This window comes from Pagrus major, chromosome 4 (assembly GCF_040436345.1).
Source record: "Pagrus major chromosome 4, Pma_NU_1.0".
NCBI lineage: Eukaryota > Metazoa > Chordata > Actinopteri > Spariformes > Sparidae > Pagrus > Pagrus major.
In genome coordinates this window covers 8744921-8759887 of record NC_133218.1, presented here as the reverse complement: position 1 = coordinate 8759887, position 14967 = coordinate 8744921, and the positions used below count along the sequence as shown (strand labels likewise).

At 40.5% G+C, this 14967-nt stretch overlaps 1 protein-coding gene across 1 annotated transcript in view; it reads left to right on the top strand.

Annotated features, from left to right (window-relative positions):
- Positions 1 to 14967, top strand: part of itfg1 (integrin alpha FG-GAP repeat containing 1) — a 147800-nt gene that overhangs the window by 110823 nt on the left and 22010 nt on the right. Inside the window, exon 14 of the mRNA XM_073464857.1 lies at positions 1243 to 1321. Within this exon, the coding sequence (XP_073320958.1) occupies positions 1243 to 1321 (79 nt within the window). The remainder of the gene's footprint in view (positions 1 to 1242; positions 1322 to 14967) is intronic.

The window sequence follows — 14967 nt, the reverse complement described above, 5'->3', positions numbered from 1 at the left end:
CAGAGGCCAGCTCACTCAAATGGGACAACCTCCAGCCCTGGTCAGGAGAAGCTGATGTACATTGACCCACAGAAATTGACCCACAACATTTGACTTGCATCATTGAGGCCCTCTGAATGGGGTATAATGTTGCAATTGTACTCAGAACTCAAAAAAAAGAAAAGACCTTTGATATGGAAAAGTGCAATGGAGTCAGTCGCTGACAGGTTGGGAATGATACTCAAAAACTTTCTTACAATTTGGAGCTTTTGAACTACAAGTGCACTTTTGAAGTTGAATGAAGCCATCAGTTTATAGAGCATTTAGCTTTAAGCTCTCAGAGAGCTAATGTCTGAGAATCATGTGTAGGTGGACAGAGAAATGAGACAGAAATACAGCAGCCAAGCATCACTCCTTATACAACCTCTCACATGTGGAAGGCCCTTTGCAAAACACATTAGCTGTGACATCAACAGGAGGCTGACGGTGTTGGAGTTGTTGTGGTTTTCTGTCTGTCTACTCTTCTACCCGCTTGTTGTCTAACTGAAAGGTATGATGAATGCTGTAGATGAGTGGAGCTTGCGGCTGTTTCTCCTCCTCTCCCCTCTCATCCATCACCCCCTCTATCTTTTCATTTCACTCTGCCGCTCCTCTTCTTCTTAGTCATACCTCTCTTCCTCTGTCTTTCTTTGAGCCCACTAATCTGCTCCTCTGTGCTTCCTCATCTCTCTCTCCCTCTCTCTCTCTCTCTCTCTCCTTTTTTGACCTCATTTCTATTCCTTCCTCACCTGACTGCTCAGTGTCACAGCATATAGGGCCAAGTCTCTGTTTGCATGTGTAACAGGCCTCGTGATTAGCTGATGTAAAGCAAAGGATGGCGCGACAGATCTCTTCATTAGTCGTCATCCTTTCATAATGAAGAGATAAGACAACCACTGTGTATCCACCCACACAGGCGCACAAACACGCAGCCGTCACACTCATTTATGCTCAATCAGATTCCAGCCAGCTAGGTCAGACATTTGCCAGGTCACCTAGTGAAAAAATGAAACTAAAACACTGCTCAAGGTCACTGTGCTGACAAAATGCCTGTCTGTCTTTCTGCCCACTCTCTCTTGTTTTGTGTCTTTTTCTTTTCCACCCCTCCCTGCTTGTTTCTCCCTGTCTTCTTCTACCCTGACAGACAGCTGATGTGGAAATATACTTGCAAAATGTCAAAATATGTCTGTCTTTTTATTTGTGTTCGTATGTGTGTTTTTGCAGCCTTTTGGTGTCAACCAGCCAGGTCCCTATGTAATGTACACCACAGTGGACTCCAACGGCTACCTGAAAAATGCCTCAGGTAAGTACTTTTTCTGTTTTAATAAATGTCTTACCACGGTAGCTTTCACATCTTATGCTAAACAGCCCACCTCAGCGACAGAGAATAGCCAGAGAGGGATTTATTTTCCTGAAAATGTCACTGCCTGAGCTCTTAGACATCCATGTCAGATTTATTAATAACTTAACCTCCTAACAATGACAGCTGTCCTTAGTCTGGCTGAACCCCACGGGGTTTGTTTTGGAGGATTTTTAGAAAAGATTGAATGAGAGTAGGAGGCACGTATTGATTTTATTTTCTAGCTTTATTATTTTTTTTATATATATATAAATGATAAAATAGCCTCTGTGCCTTAAAGACGAAAGCTGAGGCTGAAAGGGCCGTTAAAGAAAAGGCTAAATCAAGGTCCTCCCAAAGACTACTGTTACTTTAGGGAGAATTAGTCAGTCTGATAAGGCTGTTAAGCTCGCGAGGATAAATGTGCTTAGTTAACATTATTCTATCTGCATTTGAAAGTAAATTTGGGACTTGTTAGATTACTTTATTTTCCTATGACTTTAAATACAGGTCTCACTCAAATTTGTATTTTGTAAAATTCTGTATTATATCTTAATATTAGATTGTAACAGTAAAATTAATATTCAGCTGTTGCTTGCCAGGATTCATCTTTTACAGTTTTCCAGCACTATCAATCAAATATTTAGCCTGGAGTTACTGCGGTGGAACTGTCTGTGGGATACAGCTTTCTCATAGTTGCTGCAAGGCTATTGCGGAAATATACTGTTAAAGCTTGCAAAGCACTAGGGGTCTTTTTTCCTGTGAAGTTTCTTCCACAGTGAAGCATCATTCAACAAGCTGTAGCTTCTTCATTTTTTCCTCTTACTTCAGTCCAGGGTACTTGTCTTTCTGGGAAGAATCAGAATTGTGTTTTTGTTACAGTTTGAAAAGCCACAGAAGAGTTGAGCACGTTTATGGTTTTGTTTTGGAGAGCTGAATCACCTGCAGTTCTCTTTATATTTGTTACTTCTTTTGACAAACTTCTCAAGAGATGATGGTAATTATGCATGGAACTAGTTAGGACAGGATCAAGAATAGGGCTTCAACTAATGAATATTTTTATTATCGATTAATCTGAGGATTATTTTTGCAATTAATCGTTTAGCCTACAAACAAATTAAAAATTATGAAAAATGCTCATCACCAAGTCCAAAGTAACATCTTCAAGTTGCTCCTTTTATCCAACCAACAGTGTAAAACCCAAATGCTCTTATATACTATATTATATATATATATAATATTAACTATCATAAATTACAAAGAAAGCAGCAAATCCTTACATTTAAGAAGCTAACCAGCAAATGTTGTTCCCCTGGCATGACATTTTTACTTCCAAAATAACTTAAATGATTTTGAAAATAGTTTGAGATTAATTTTCTTTCCATCAACTAGTCCATCGAATGATCTTTGCAGTTTGAATCGAGAGCGCTGGAAGTGAGTTTCTGTTGCTCATTGGAGTGTTTTTATCAAGAAAAGCTCCACTTCCTGTATCCTCAAGGGGCTACTCCCTTCTGTTATTGTTAACCAGTCCTCTAAACATCTTCAACATCTGGCTGTGTTCTGTACTCTTAACAACACACAAGGTACCATGCTGTAGAGGTACTGATCACAATTCAACTTCTCACACTAGTATTTCCTTAATGTCAATGGAATACTAATAATTATTATGTTGTATCCTGTAGGGTCATTGGGTCTCCACTATGCAGAAGTGGCAAAAGTACACACATTTTTTACTCAAGTAGAAGTACAAATACTTGCTACTGTAAAAAATACTGTAAAAAAAAGACTGGTTAAAGTAGAAGTACTGATTCAACTTCAAGTTATAAGTTACGTTATTCAAGTTATAAAGTTCAGGCTCTGAAATGTACTCAAAGTATAAAAGTAAAGAGTAGCTCACGTCATATTAATGTAATTCAAAGACTATTAAATTTAAAGGAGGATTTGTCTGAGCTGTTCCTAAACACACCACAAAGATAGTCGCTTGTTGAGTCTCATTCCCAGACCGTCAAATATCGAAATTTTGGGTTGGTAAAGTGTCCCGAGCCATCAAAAATGAGGAAGGGCTGGAAGAAGAATGGAGGGCTGCGGGGTCTGCAGATACAAGACACTAAGACACCAATTCTACCCATGCCAGTCTCCCTCTTGGTTTCCGTCTTGTTACGTCTTTTACGTTGTTTTGTCTCGCTATGTCTGTCGTGCATTATATGCACTGATAGGTTGAAATTAGTCTTGTGATGTTGGGAAGGCTGTGTGCAATGATAAAAAATAAAAGTAATCGATCATTTCAAATGCATTAAAACTAAAGTGATAGCCTGTTTTGAAAATGAAAGGAGTAGAAAGTACAGATATTTGTGATTAAATGTAGGAATGAAAAGTAAAAAGTTGTCACAAAAATGAATATTCAAGTAAAATAAAGATACCTGAAAAATTTAATGAGCAAATTCCAAAAGACATGAAAGGGCAGCACATCTCAAATTTCCAAGTCCAGCGGGACAAAAAACTCACATTTCACTTGTTTATCTGACTCACATCATAATAGAGAAATAAATAGAGAAAATCTACTTAAGTACAGCAACAAAGTATTTGTGCTCCATTACATCCCACCTCTGCCAGTATAAGAAATGTCAGAAATCATTGGGCTGATTAACACTACCCTTTCCTACCACTTCAGACTAATAAGAATAGAAAGATTCATAAGTAGAGAGATAGATGCATCGAAGGATGAGACAAGACATTGAGGACAGCAGTGCTGTGCCGTATTAGCTGCAGTTAACCTAGTTGATGTTACATTGTGGGAAGGACGCAGAGCTGGATGAGGACAAGATGCCCTGACAGCCTGGGGTCAGGGATATATATAGTCTGTGTGTGTGTGTCTGCGCTCCTGTGCAGCATAATCCCACTATGTCAGATTCCATTGTTTCATTTATCTTTTGGCACAGTTGGAATATATACGTATTTAAAGATTGAGTAGGCAGATCACAGTCCAGCATCATTATTATTTCACCAGCATTAGACAGCTATAAGCTTCTGGCTACAAAACCGTGTTAAAACTAATCTTCCAAAGGCTGTGGAGTTTTCAATTAGGTCTTCTGTGTCCAAGCCCAAAAACTCTGAGTGGACAAAATATTAAGACTAGCCATCCTGTACTTAGTTGTCTTAAAGCGTGATTAAAGCCCCACAGTTTCATTCCCTCTTCACACACTCCACCAGTTTAAAATATGCAGTTACATGGGCGTAGAGAGAAATGGTGAAAGCATGGGAGAGAGGGGGTGAGGGGAGGAAGCCTATCACCACCTGCACCCACACCCACTGCAGAGAGGATGGAGAGTGATATAGAATCCCACTAAATGTGGAGGCGGTGAGTTTTAAAATCATTCTGAAGGGAGATAGTGAAAAAGATCCAGTGATGTTCGTCTTTTTTTGATCTTCAGTCTGAACTACACTAAAATAAAGTGAAATATCTGCAGCATGTAGGGAAATAGTTTACATTTGTAAAGATGCACTTTACCACTTTTGATCCTTTCAAGGCTTTGCAGTCCTACACAGCCAAAAGTATTTGGACACTCAAACATAACACTTACTGCAAAACCATAGGCAAATATGCAGCTTCCACTCTTCTGGGGAGGCTTTGAACAAGAATTTTTAACCTGGATGCAGAAATTTGCTCCCATTCACCCAGTATAGGGTGGCCGGCTCACAGTCGGCATTTCAAATAATCCCAAAGGTGTTGAATGTGGCTGAGGTCAGGGCTCTGTGCAGACCAGTTAAGCTCTTACACACCAAACTGGGAAAATCAATTTTATACACCTTTAGTGAGTTTCAGCTCATTATTTAGCTGTCCAGCCCTCAACTTTACTGTTTTGGTTGACTTTCACAGCTGTTATTGTCATTTTTGGCAATAAAGCTCTAAAAGCCCACTGTACACTACCTGCTCAGCATCAAACAGCTGACAGACTCTGTTAGCGACTAGCTGGTGGACACAGTGGAGCATTTAGCAGAATAAAGAGCAAGATATTTCCCTCAGGAGTTGGTTGAGACCAAACACAGAGCTAAAAGAGAATGAATGTTAGACTGAACAATCCCAGACTGAAGTGTACAAGATAATTTGTAATAATTTGTCTACACTTACAAATTTACTGTTAGATGTGTTATCCTTTAAAGAAGCCTTTCTTACTCTATGAGTAATGTCACAAGTGGAAAATGAATGATATCCAGTATTTACCTTCTGCAATTCAGCAACTGAATCACTTTTGTTCTGCCAGATATGGCCTTTACATGTGGTGTCTGCACAAGGCAGGGTTGGGCAACAATACATCCAGACAATCAGTGTAGTTAATGATAGTTAATATTATGTTTGTCAACCCCAAACATTTTCATTAAAAGTGGATTTGGGAATCTGGATATCATATTACTAGCATTTGGTAAAACCAATTTTTGTCACAAAAATAGGAGGAAAAAAACGCTCCCAGGCACTCAGAGAGGTGAAATGAAGCAGGAGGGGGCAAACTAGTGATGTTGAAGACTTATACCATTTAACCGTGAAGCCTCTGGGTTCAATTCCCACTGGAAAGTTCAGAGCCGGTCTTCCACTCACACACACAAGATTTTTAATAAAGTTATCGTATTTCTCTCCTGGATGCAGTCGGTCCATCTAGTCCACGTGAAGAGCAGCTGGGCTTGACATTCAGTCCACTCAGCCAGTTCATCTCTTTCTGGAAAGGTTCTCTGGATCCCAGACAATGTCATTATTTTCCTACTTCGGTAGGTTCAGTTACCAGAATCTCATTTATTGAACATCAGTAAATCCCTGCATATTACAGTCTGCTCGTCATATCCCCAGCTTTTTTTCCCAGTGTGTGTTTGACTGGAGTGCACAGAAAGGGGAAGAGAGCCAGAGTAGCCAAAGGCTTTGCCGGCACAACTCCCCAGACCCCTCATTTAACAGCAGCAAAGTGCTGCCAGGGAGCAGGCTGACTCTGTGTGTGTGTGTGTGGGTGTGTGTGTGTGTTTGTGTGCACGCAGTGATTTAAAGTGTATTTATTCTGTAGCTTGTAGCTCGGGGAACAGCCAGCGAGACTGCCAGAGATGAGCAATGATGGGGCACCCACAAACACACACACACACACTCATATACACACACACCCAGGATGTCTGGGCCTCTCCACTGGGGCCCAACGATCTTCACTTACCCTTCACCCTCCTGAAAGGGAGAAGGGAAAGGAGAGATTATAATATGCTGAGAGACAGAGACAGGGCAGAGACGTCATGGTAAATAAATGGAGTTACTGTACAAAACAAGGATGGGGCAGCGGTTGGATGATATAGGATGGATAACAGACCGAGAGTTTAAGTGGAGAAGGAGAGAGAGAAGAACCCGGTCACAGAAGATCATGAGCTGTTTGAAGGAAGAGAAGAGAGAGATGGATGAATATAGGAGCAGAAGTAAAGTAATGTTAGTCTAGTGCGATACCTGACAGACAGACACACACACACACACACACACACTCACAGTATGTAATGCATACACACTCGGGCACATTACAGTGATAATGCCACCCTCTTATCTGACAAGTAAAGGTCAGTAGAGACACACACACACACACACAACACTGACCATTTCTCTCTAACTCTTGTGTGTCACACTCTGTGTGTGTGTGTGTGTGTGTGTGTGTGTGTGTGTGTGTGTGTGTGTGTGTGTGTGTGCGTGTGCGTGTGCGTGTGCGCGTGCATGTGTGTGTACGAGTCTCTGTGTGTGTGTCTCTGTGTGTAGGGCATTCAAACATTATGTATACCTGTGCAGGTGTATGTACAGTATGTGTCTATGTATTTTCCTAAGCTTGTGTGTCCATACGTGTTCTGTGTGCGGCAGCATGTGTACACACATGCATACCCTGACATTTGTGTCTTTATGACCTTGCATGTCTGTGTTTGTGTGTACATATGAGCCAGTACTGTGCGATGCCTCTTACTAAGCAGGTTGGATGGATGAGCATGGGCTGTGATTCTGACAACACCACACCTCATTATCAACTGACTCCTGCTGAGACGGGGAGAGAGAGGGGGGGGGAGACAAGTGGGCAGGTGGAGATGAATAGTTGAAGTTATTCATTAACAATCTTTTTATTCCTCTCTCTCTTTCTCTATCTTCCTCTGTCTCTATGGACACTCTGAGAGATGCTGAGAAGGAAAAACACCGCATTGTGTTTCCCACTGGGTTCCTGCTCACACACGGTCATTCAGGACCATTTATCTTTAGATGCCAGGGGAACAGTATTACATGCTTTCACTGACAGTATTAAGATTACAGTCAACAAACAAAAAGACAAGAGAGACTATTGATTCTGTTTTCAGTTTTGATTTGACATATCCAGAAACAACACACCCCCTCCCATGACAGATGCATTTTTCTCAGGAGCAGTCATCATCTACTCAGAAAAGTTTACTTCCTTTTGTTGAAAGTAACCCCACTGCTTTGAATTAATCAGGCATATTGGTGGCAGAGTGTGTTGTCACCTTTTATTATGGTTGTTTTATGACCCACATAAAGGTAACAGAAGAGAAAAAACACTTTCAAGTCTATTAGCCACTATCAGAAGCAATGACACTGTAGAATTATAATGTCTATTATGGTGTAATAACTCTTTAAACCTTCCTCACTCCAGTATTCCTACCATAGACTGCATATAAAGATGGCTAATGTCTCTCCATTTCCTCCCAATGTACAAAAATGAAGGCAAAATTCCCCCAGATACGAGCCCAGCCATCTTTCGCTGGTGACATTGGAGTGTTCACAGTATTGGAGCTGTGGTATTAACTTTGCCACCCATAAATCCACCCGCTCAAATGCGAGCAGGACTCGGCTGTCAATCATGATGTCATCAAATACTGTAACTAATTAAAACAAACCATCAGAAAAGCAAAGACACTTGAACATACATCCACGCAGAAAGAACTGCCTAAAATGACAGAAACTATCTTTGGTAAAAATGTATTTGTACTTTGAGTTTTGTAGTTTGGCCCTTGTCTGTCTGTTAAGACGCCTCTGCCAGCCACCAGAGATGTTTTGGCTTCATCTTTGGGGAGTTGTCATGTTGTCTGTCTATCTATCTATCTATCTATCTATCTATCTATCTATCTATCTATCTATCTATCTATCTATCTATCTATCTATCTATCTATCCATCTATCCATCTATCCATCTATCTTCATATCGAGAAATTTGAGGAAGTAGAGGTAGTCAAGACACCGTTACTTCAGTGGCAGCTCCCTACAATATCCCTTGGGTTTGAACACAAACTGTCCTTAGAAGTGAACAGTTTTCTGTTTTTGACTTTTCTTTCTATGTAACTTTAACTTTAACAAACATTTCTAGGAAATCAAAAAGAGCACTGTGCTGCGCTGTGCACTTCTCAGCTGCTCCAACAGTTGTGGCAAACTTTAACATTTAAAAAGTAGAATCACTGCCTCTTCATTGTATGCCTTCATGCGCGAGTCAAGTTTCTGTTCCCGAGCTGTGGTGTTGAATAATGGGCGGAAGATTTTTTGCACAACTTTATCTTACAGTGCACTTAACCTCTGGCCTTTTGTATACCGAATGTCATAACTTCATCATTTTATCCTATTCGAAATTGTTTTTGTGAGGTCACAGTGACTTTCACCTCTGACATTTGGTCACCAAATTCTAATCAGTTCACCTTTGAGTCATAGTGAAGATTTGTACCGGATTTGAAGAAATCCCTCAGTGCATTCTTGAGATATTGCGTTCATGAGAATGGGGCGCCATGAGGTTAGAGAGTCATTTTCAAGTTTTTCAGCTCAATAAAACATTGTTTATCCAACAAGACAAACATTTTTCATAATTGCATTGGGTCTGTGGTTATGAGCTGCTTGTACCCCAGTGAACCAGCCTGCATGTGTACTTCATTTTGTGTATTTATTTTTTTTTTTTTACTTGTATAGCCATCTATGTTACCCAAAGACAAACAAATGAATTTGCTTATGTTATAAATTACTGGCTATTGGCCTTCACAAATCAGCACTATACACACCTTTTCTGGGAGGGCAGTTTTTTTATAAACAGCTTTTCAGAGTATTAAAAAGTGAGTTGTTGTGCAGTGAGACAGAAGTCAGAATTTCCTTAAAGGCACTTTTAAGTCTTTTTCCTCTGTCAAATGATGCGTGGTTTGTCAAAATACACCATTTCCTTTGAGGGTTTTTTTATTTTTTATTTAGTACAGCATCATGACTCCCATAATATATTTGGATGGAAATCCAGCAATTGTCATTGCCAACAGCCCGTCATTACATTAGTTTCTTTGAACCCAACATATTTGGCTGTTAGTGCCACCAAGCCGCAAATTGAAATAGAATGGATAATGCTGTAACGCTAACAGGCATATATAAAGAATAGAAAGAGAGACTGGGGCGGTTAGCAGTGTCCAGACGAGTGTATCTATCGTGCCAAAGATTATTATGCAGAGAGAGGGAAGAAAGGGAGGACATTAGAGAAAGAAGTGACAGGAAGAGGGAGGACAGAGGGAGACACCCAGAGAAAAGAGTGAGTGCTTATAGGGAGGAGAATCATAACAGGCCCAGATCAATGTGGAGCTCTCTGCTGACTGTCCAATTAGGCTAATGAGTTCAGGGGATTAGCAATGGCTCGCGTTCTCTCACACGCACACATACACACACAGCACACACACTCATTGTACATGCACAATCTTTAAAAACCACATGTTCACCTCAAGCAACACATTCATAAACATATTTATCATAACTTAACCTTTAAGACATTTAGAAAATTCAAACGGAAAATCGTGTGTGTGTGCTGAGTTGTGTCGACTTGTACTTTCACTAGAAGCCATCAATGTTGCTATTTGCTACATCATGCTGTTGCCTCAAGCTGTGCTGTAAAAGCCAACCTATTGCGCTTGACGTCACACTGATCTATGGCCGCAGAATACCCCTGTTTTCGGAGACCTGTTTTCGGAGACCTCATCGGGTCAACTGTGAGAGTTAGCCTGTTCTCCAACCAGTTTATTGCACAGTATGTGGAAGATAGGCTTGAAACACACCGGGAGAAATCACAATATGTGAGTGAGATAGGAGAGTAGGTGGATGAGAGAAATGAAAAGGGTTGGAAGGGGAGAAAATGAGAGGGTTCAGAGGACAGAGCTGAAAGCATAGAGTAAAGTTGCAGAGAGAATAGGAGAGGAGTGAAAATGAGAGTGGAACAAAAGAGAGGGATAGGAGATGGGAGGAGAGGAGCACAGAGAGATCAGAACCGAGGGAGGGCGGAGGAGAAGGAAATATTGGAGTGGAAGGAAAAAAGCGACTGGAGAGATAACCCTCCACGCAGACATGGAGAATTACTATTGATCAGGTTTAGCGTGCTTTTTCTCTTTCCTGTTTTTCACTCCTTCGCCTGCCTCCTCCATCTCTCTTTCCTCATCTTTTTTCTCCTCCACATCCCTCCTCCAGCCCTCCTCTCAGTTTCATCCATCTCTTTTCTCTCCCTCTCTGTTCTCGGCCTGTAATTGCTCTCCTCTGCAGCCAGTATATAGATACCATAAATTGTCAAGAGGCTGTTTAACTTTTTAATTTGTCACCATTGTTGTCTGCCTGGCTGTTGATGTGTGGCTCTCCCAACAGCCTTCAGTTTAAACGATTGAAATGCTTGTATGTGCCTTATTGTATGATGTACCTTACTGCAAAGAGTGAAACTCATCTAACAATAAGTTCATCCTTCCCAGGTCATTTGTTGGATAAAGAGTTTTGAAATAGGCTGCCAACAATAGTTTGACCATGTTTAAAGCCAGACTTAGCAGCATGGCTCTAGAGATGCCAGTGTCTGTCTCTACAGACCATAGACTGTGTAAAATATGAACAGAGCTTCCAGGTCATTGCAGAAGTGTTTTAAACCTACATTCTTTGTAATGGCCAGCAGGTGGAAAGTCAACTGGGTGCATTATCTACTGTATGTAGGCATATGAGAAAATGACTCTGCTTCTCACTTGATTTATTACCTCAGTAAACTGTTTCCTATTATGTTTATGGTCTCAATCGCTAGTTTCAACTTCTTCAACATGGCATTATGTTCATTTAGTAAATTATGATCCTTTTTAGAGTAATAGATGATAAAACAGGGTATGCTTTAGTGCGCGACTACCTTGTGATTGACAAGTCACTACCACGGCATGTCCTCTGATTCTGAGTCAGATCCAATCAAGATTATCCTCCCCAGCTCCATCCTCCCATCCAAATATGTCACTTCTGGCTCCAAAAACCAAGATGGCAACGGCCGTGATGGCAAACTCGAGGATTCAGAATGGTAGTCTACTAACCACTGGGTCAGGGTGTCAGGGTGGGTTTACACTAGGTCCATAATGATATATCTAAACAACTATTGGATGGATTGCCATTAAGTTTGGTACAGACATCCCTCCATGTCAAACTCAGAGTGAATTGTAATAACTTTCGTCATCCTCTGACTTTTTGATCCAGCACCATCATTGTGTCAGACGTTTACTTTTTTTTTTACTTTTACGTATACTTTGATTTATGACCAAATGCCTGCAAAAATAATGACATTCCCATCAGTCTCAGCCGTACTTGGTTTTTAATGCTAGTGAGAAAATGTTTGCTTGCTACATGCTGAACGAAGATGGCCAACATGGTAAACATTATAATGCTAAATAGCGACATGTTTGCATTGTGATTGTGAGCATGTTCCTATGCTAGTGTTAGCATTTAGTGTTGTTTGCTGACAGCAAATATCCATAACAGCAGGGCAGATGCAGGCAAAGGCAGCCATTTCTATTGTATTGGTGAAAATAAAAGGCTTTCCCAAAATGCTTCGAAAAATCCCTCATGATAAGCTTAACATCACCTCATCATGGAAATTTGACAGTGTAATTATGAAGGAAAATATTTTGAAATACACCCAATACTGGATAAGAAAATATTTTTGCTTCCTGTCAAGTATCTTCTCCTTCAGCCTGTCTTGCTGACTAAAGTGTCACTCTAAATGACACTGTGTTGAACTGAAACTCACCCCATTGAAAACGCTAGTGGTTCCTCGTACGCCATTTGTTGGAGTCTTGCCTCCAAAGTTTCTTCCTATTATAAATTATTATATTAAACTATTTATAAATGCTTCTGTTCTCAGCAAATGAAACATGGATGCTTCTTTACATAAGCAAGTCCAAAGCTCATTGGCTCTAAATGTTCTCTAGTAAAATTCAAGCATTACAGTATGCTCCTTTTAAATATTTCTTTACAACTTTCTTAACTTTTTTAAACATTTATAACATTGAATTTAGCTTTCATCTTGTCTGACTTGTTTGGGTGTCTTTCTTTCAGTTTCCATTATCTTCTATTGCTTTGTAGTTTCAGTGGTTGTTGGTCTTTTATCTCTGAAATGAGATGAGATATTTATATGCTTAGACAGACTTCATGGTCTAAGGACAGAAAATGTGAAAGAACTTAATTTAAAGTGAACCAGTAAGGGCAAGCTAGGGTGATGACAGCTGTCTTTTGCTCTGTTCTCTCTGTCTCTCACTGTCTCTCACTCTGTCCCTCTCTCTGCCTCACACACACACACACACCTACAGTGTCATTTCAGTTGTCGTCTGGGCGCAGGTGGCAACATGCTTGGGTGCTGTAGTGTTTGAGAGGCGGTGCAAAGCTGGATTGTGATAAGGACAGAACAACTATAAAACCCTTCGGGTCCAGCGTATCACCACATACTCATGTACACTCTCACATACACAAATACACACATTTTTCTAACAAATCACCGTCCAGATCTTGACACCATTGTATTGACACTGAAGGGGGCCCTCTAGGCAATGTGGGCTGTGTGTGTATGTGTGTGCATGTGCACTTCTATCCCTCCTGGCTCCACCCTCCATCTCTGCAATTTGCTCCTTTTATCGCACTCAGGGGAGCAAATGGTTTCTATAGCGACAGGCACTAGGAATTTCTTTGAAAACATTTTTTTTCCTTTCAGTTTTGAAGGCCTGAGGAGAGAAAAGATGTGTGTGAGAGATCTGGATAAAGTGTATGTCTGCACCATAAGCCAATTATATCTATGACCATTTTTACATTTTGATGAACAGATCATGTTAGCACTAGCATATCTCTCCTGTAGAAGGATTAGCAGAAAGTATGTTGTTATGTTTAAATGTTTGGTTTTTCATATGCTTCATGTTTATATTCCTCATTGATTTTTATCATTTTTGATTGTCTCTAAATCAGCATTCCCTTCTGTGTTCAAACACACACTTAACTCGGTTTCAGACTGATGCTAGACGTCACATTGTCACTCAGCATGCTGCCTAGAGGTTGTAAAGCCTCCAGACAGGACAAGGTTTTTTCATGAGAATATGTGTCATAGACCTCGGCAGACGGACACACACACAGAGAGACATTATGTAGTAGCTCCCTCAAAGGCATCCATGTCCTCTCCCTGTCTATCTTCTTTCTCTAATGTCTCTCACATTATTTTTATCCTTTTTGGCTTTCACTTTCTGCTCATGAGGAAATGAAGTTTGTCAGCCTCAATATCAAGGGTAGAGTTTGTATCCCAAAATCATAGTCACTGTCCTCACTCTCTGGCATTCTGCTGAGAGAAAAATGAGGAAACATAATGTCAGGCCAATCATAAATCATTTTACCAAGCATGGAAAACTCTTACACCACAAACCACTGTAGGTAAAAAGGACATAAACGTATCCTAAATTGAGATTCCACACTGCTACATCTAAAATCATTTACTGTGTATATTCAGTATTCTGAATTAGTTTCAGCCCACAATGTCAACTGTTAGCAGCCTACAGGAGCCAGCAACAATTAGAGATCAAACTAGTAGAGTCATAGCATGCAATGGTATTTGTAGTATACGTAATTGAGTGTGTCCAATAAAGCATTTAATACAGTTTACTCATTCAGCCTTGTTATTAGTCGTATTCAAGAGTAAATGGTAGATGGACTTGATTTTCTATAGCACTTTTCCAGTCTACTGACCGCTCAAAGCACTTTACAACACTTGTCACCTTCACCCATTCACACACACATTCATACACTGATGGCAGAGGCTGCCATGCAAGGTGCCAGACTGACTGCCAGCTGCTCATCAGGAGCAATTTGGGGTTCAGTATCTTGCTCAAGGACACTTTGACATGCTGGGGGAGCCGGGGATTCAAACCAGCAACCAATTACTAGACGACCCGCCCTACCTCCTGTGCTACAGCCGCCCAAATAGAGTCCTAAATGTGACTGACAAAAGTCTTAAATGCTTTGAATTGAAAACAGAGGTTGCGCTTCAACAATGGGATTCTTAGTGGAGTGCTGGACCTCAAAGATCCAGTGAGCAAATTCCAACAATCATGAAGAGCAGCACATCTCAAATTTCCAAGTCAGAGAGGAAAAATTAAGATACGATAGAAATGTAATAATCCCAAGGTCAGGGTCACACACTTGGACCAGTTTAAGACAATAAGAGTGTAGTGGGAAAATACTGCACATGTGACGACACATAACATTGGATCCAATATGGACAGGGGTAAGGAGTTATTCCTGAAGTTGTTTTCGTGTTTCTCATGTTATCA